Genomic DNA, 3,343 nt, shown 5'->3' with positions numbered 1-3,343 from the left:
ATCGATAAAGTTTTAGAGATCCATGGAAAAATTGATGTATTAATAAATAATGCCGGAATATCCTATCGGGGTGAAGCTTCTACTACTGAAGTAGATGTGGATATCAAAGTCATGTTGATTAATTATTTTGCTCAAATCGCATTGGCAAAAGGTATGTATTATTTTTAACATCATCATATGAATTTTGGTAGCTGAAGAAATTTAATAACTGAATGTTTTCAGCGATTCTACCATCGATGATCAAAAGGCGATCTGGACATATCGTTTGTATCAGTAGTGTCCAAGGAAAAATAGCAATTCCCTTCAGGTGAGACAAAAATAATGAAAAATATAATACATATAAGATGAAGGATAAAAATTTTTCAATGAAAATTATTATCTGCGATAGATCCGCCTATGGCGCTTCCAAACACGCCCTGGGAGCTTGGTGTGACTCAGCGAGAGCTGAATTAGCTAGCAATAATATTAAAATTGCAGTTATTAACCCCGGATACATAAAAACTGATTTATCATTGAATGCATTGACCGGATCTGGTGATAAATACGGAGGTGAGCATTTTATCTACAGTTATCTCATGATTTCCAATCGTTCGACGTAAATAAATTATTAATGCTCATAATATTTTTCATATATTTTCAGTGATGGACAAGACAATTCAGGATGGATATGCGCCAGAATACGTGGCTCAACAAATTTTAGCAGCTGTTCTAAGGGAGTCTAATGAAGTGACAGTAGCTCCACTCCTTCCAAGATTAGCACAATTTATTCGTTATTTTAGTCCATCACTTTACTTTTTGATAATGGAGAGGAGAGCTAAGAAATTAGCGAAAGAAGAGTGAAGTCCTTTCACGTTTGAAAAGAGTTTGTTTGTTTATTTTTGATGGATTAATCAAAAATCATCGTTAATGTACTAGACGGAATAATTGTTTATTTATTCTCATTCAGTTCGTTACTTTTTCCATAAAATCATTATCCCTGTCGAAGCCCCAGTGCTAAAACCTGAGTCTACCCAAAAGTTCAGCCATAATGATTAATAACATTGTGCAATTACTTAATTACTGATTCTGATATTCGGGAATGGCACTGACACTGACTTTTACCTTGTTCGGTAAAAAATTAAAGCAAATGTTTGGAATTTTGGATCATTTTCCCTTTATTTTGAAACAAATCAATCAATAAAAAATAATTCTTCTGGCGTTTTTGTTCCCAAACACAAGGGAATATGAGACAAAATGGGGCGTCTGAGATGAACGGAGTCACAAATTTTCACGCGAAAAAAAAAACCGAAGCAACAAAAGAGATTCATCCCCAATAAAATTGAAGGAGAAACTAATCGCACAGATTAGAAATAAATCATAATCATTGTACAGTACACTGATATCCTCCAGATGTCCCAATAGTTGCAACAAATGGTTTTTTTTTTCCATTTCATACTGTGTATTCTACCTATTTTATTTACAGATTAAAAAATACAATAAACTCTAATATTTATTACTCTCACCGATAAAAATAAAATCATTTTCCTTTTTTCTGTGAGAACTTGAAGAAGAAAAATTCTCATTCACCGCGTTAAAAAAAAAATACCAATAAAACTTGAATGAGTCAATTTCCCCCTCCCGATATTTTTTCAAAGAATAAAGAAGAGAAATGCAGAAAAATATTGTATGATTTTTTGTTGATTGAGGGTGTGTGAATGCCTGCATGTACGTGGGAATGAGGGAGGGGTGGAAAGAGTCATCCGTCGTTTACCAATTATATTGTATTATTTTCCTTTCTTAATGTGTTGTTGGACTTTGTTGTTTCAATTGAATGCCTGGTAGAGCCTCCATGCACAGATACTGAGGGCTGTAAGTGTTATTGATGTATGGAGTATTCTACGTCGCTTGTCGTCTTTTCTTACGAGAAATGTTGGTGATGAGGGTCCAAGAACCGCTAAAAGTTCAACATGAGGTAATTTGCTGGTATCTGTTTCTACTTGGTACTGACAGCATGGGTCAAATTGCCATGATACTGTGTATAATCCGCAAGTTATCACAGCTGTTATGCCGAAGGTACCACAAATGTACGGTCTATCACCCCAAACAATACCTGCAAGGTTCATAATTAAACATCACAATATATTCTCTTCAACAAAAATGATGAGCGTGTAGGTAAAACTGATCCTCTCCCCGTTTTTTTATACTTTCGAAGTTTTTTCTTCATTTTTTATAGAAGAAAATTATATCTATATTAAATGCAATTGATAAATATATTTATCGTCTCAACAAATCAATTTGGGATAATTAGAGAAAAATTGTGAGGGGGAGAGATCTATTTTAATCACCTTCCCCCGAAAATTTTAATTTTGTCGAGGCGTTGAAAATTTTGGTGGATGTTTCTGAGGGTGAGGGCTCGTCATTTGAGTAATAAAAAATAAAATAAATAAATTGTTTCTGTTTAGGGAGCCCATTTTACACTCCTCTCCACTAGCAAATATTTACCAGTGATAATAGCAGCTAATCCAGACAGTGAGGCTGTCTTGTGAAGGCAGTTTCCAACAGTAATCCACCTGGACGTCTCATCTCCAAGTTTCGATGGCTCAATGATAATCAAATTGTATTCAGCCTCGAGTGCTCTTTCCAATTCATATTCGAAAGCTTCATGTGCATTTGCACTGTCGTACACCTCTCTGATGATTGCAACTGTTGCTGATTCATCCCTAAATCAATTCAATCCACAAAATTAATTATTAAAAAAACAATTAAAATCCTTGTTCTTACTGATTAACAATAATTCCTAAATGAGCAGGATATTTAGTTATCTATTTTCTCACGTTAAAACTCGAAAAATCCTATCGTAACAATCGAATTAATTATTTCATGTGAAACAAGTTACATAAGCTGTTGATAGACTGTGGACAAAAAATTTGATAGAATGACAATAATGAAACACTTCATGCTACAAGTTTTTAAATATCATACAGTATAATCATAATTCAGTGTGACTCCGGGGGAGACTCTAAACAACAAATTATTCTTTCATTGACATTATTGTTTTCTCGCGAAAAGTTGTTTTAGGATAAATCAATAGCGTCATTGCTGGTACGAGTAACCCAGTGAGAAGCAATAAATAGAAATGCAATTTAAAAATATGTTTAACGAATAATAAATACGGTATTCAATACATACTATTGTCTTCTAATCATAATTCAAGGTACTGACGAAAAGAAATTAGATGAATTGACAGTAAAGTGCACTTTTCACTTGTAACAACTTCTAGGTTATGATGTAGATTATTCATATTATGGCAAATAGTCAATGAATTTTTATTGGGTTTAATGTTTTCGATATTTAGTGCCACTTG

General features: G+C 33.6%; 2 protein-coding genes across 2 annotated transcripts in view; one reads left to right on the top strand and one right to left on the bottom strand.

Moving 5' to 3' along the window:
* The window catches only part of LOC105263010 (dehydrogenase/reductase SDR family protein 7-like), a gene marked incomplete in the record, with an annotated part of 2,224 nt that extends 1,083 nt beyond the window's left edge, over positions 1 to 1,141 (top strand). Inside the window, 4 exon segments of the mRNA XM_011298960.1 lie at positions 1 to 151; positions 223 to 307; positions 389 to 549; positions 641 to 1,141. Coding sequence (XP_011297262.1) covers positions 112 to 151; positions 223 to 307; positions 389 to 549; positions 641 to 840 — 486 coding nt within the window.
* Pmi (Transmembrane protein Pmi) lies at positions 1,137 to 2,937 on the bottom strand. The gene is made up of 3 exons (XM_011299045.1): positions 2,876 to 2,937; positions 2,482 to 2,699; positions 1,137 to 2,089 (listed from the first exon to the last, which is right to left on the bottom strand). The coding sequence occupies exons 1-3, from the start codon at positions 2,935 to 2,937 to the stop codon at positions 1,803 to 1,805; spliced, it is 567 nt and encodes a 188-aa protein (XP_011297347.1). The 3' UTR covers positions 1,137 to 1,802.
* Positions 2,938 to 3,343: the final 406 nt, after the last annotated feature.

This window comes from Fopius arisanus, unplaced genomic scaffold (genome assembly GCF_000806365.1).
Source record: "Fopius arisanus strain USDA-PBARC FA_bdor unplaced genomic scaffold, ASM80636v1 scaffold00012, whole genome shotgun sequence".
In the NCBI taxonomy this organism is placed as follows: domain Eukaryota; kingdom Metazoa; phylum Arthropoda; class Insecta; order Hymenoptera; family Braconidae; genus Fopius; species Fopius arisanus.
The sequence above is the reverse complement of the archived record's forward strand: the minus strand, read 5'-3'. Positions and strand labels throughout refer to the sequence as shown.

Excerpts from the sequence above, each read along its gene's own strand:
- Pmi (XM_011299045.1), bottom strand. The coding sequence starts at position 2,937 with ATGAAGTGTTTCATTATTGTCATTCTATCAAATTTTTTGTCCACAGTC. Across the intron at positions 2,700-2,875 it reads ACAGTCTATCAACAGCTTAT|GGATGAATCAGCAACAGTTG; the intron begins GTAACTTGTTTC and ends GAATTGATTTAG. Across the intron at positions 2,090-2,481 it reads ATTAGCTGCTATTATCACTG|GTATTGTTTGGGGTGATAGA; the intron begins GTAAATATTTGC and ends TGAACCTTGCAG.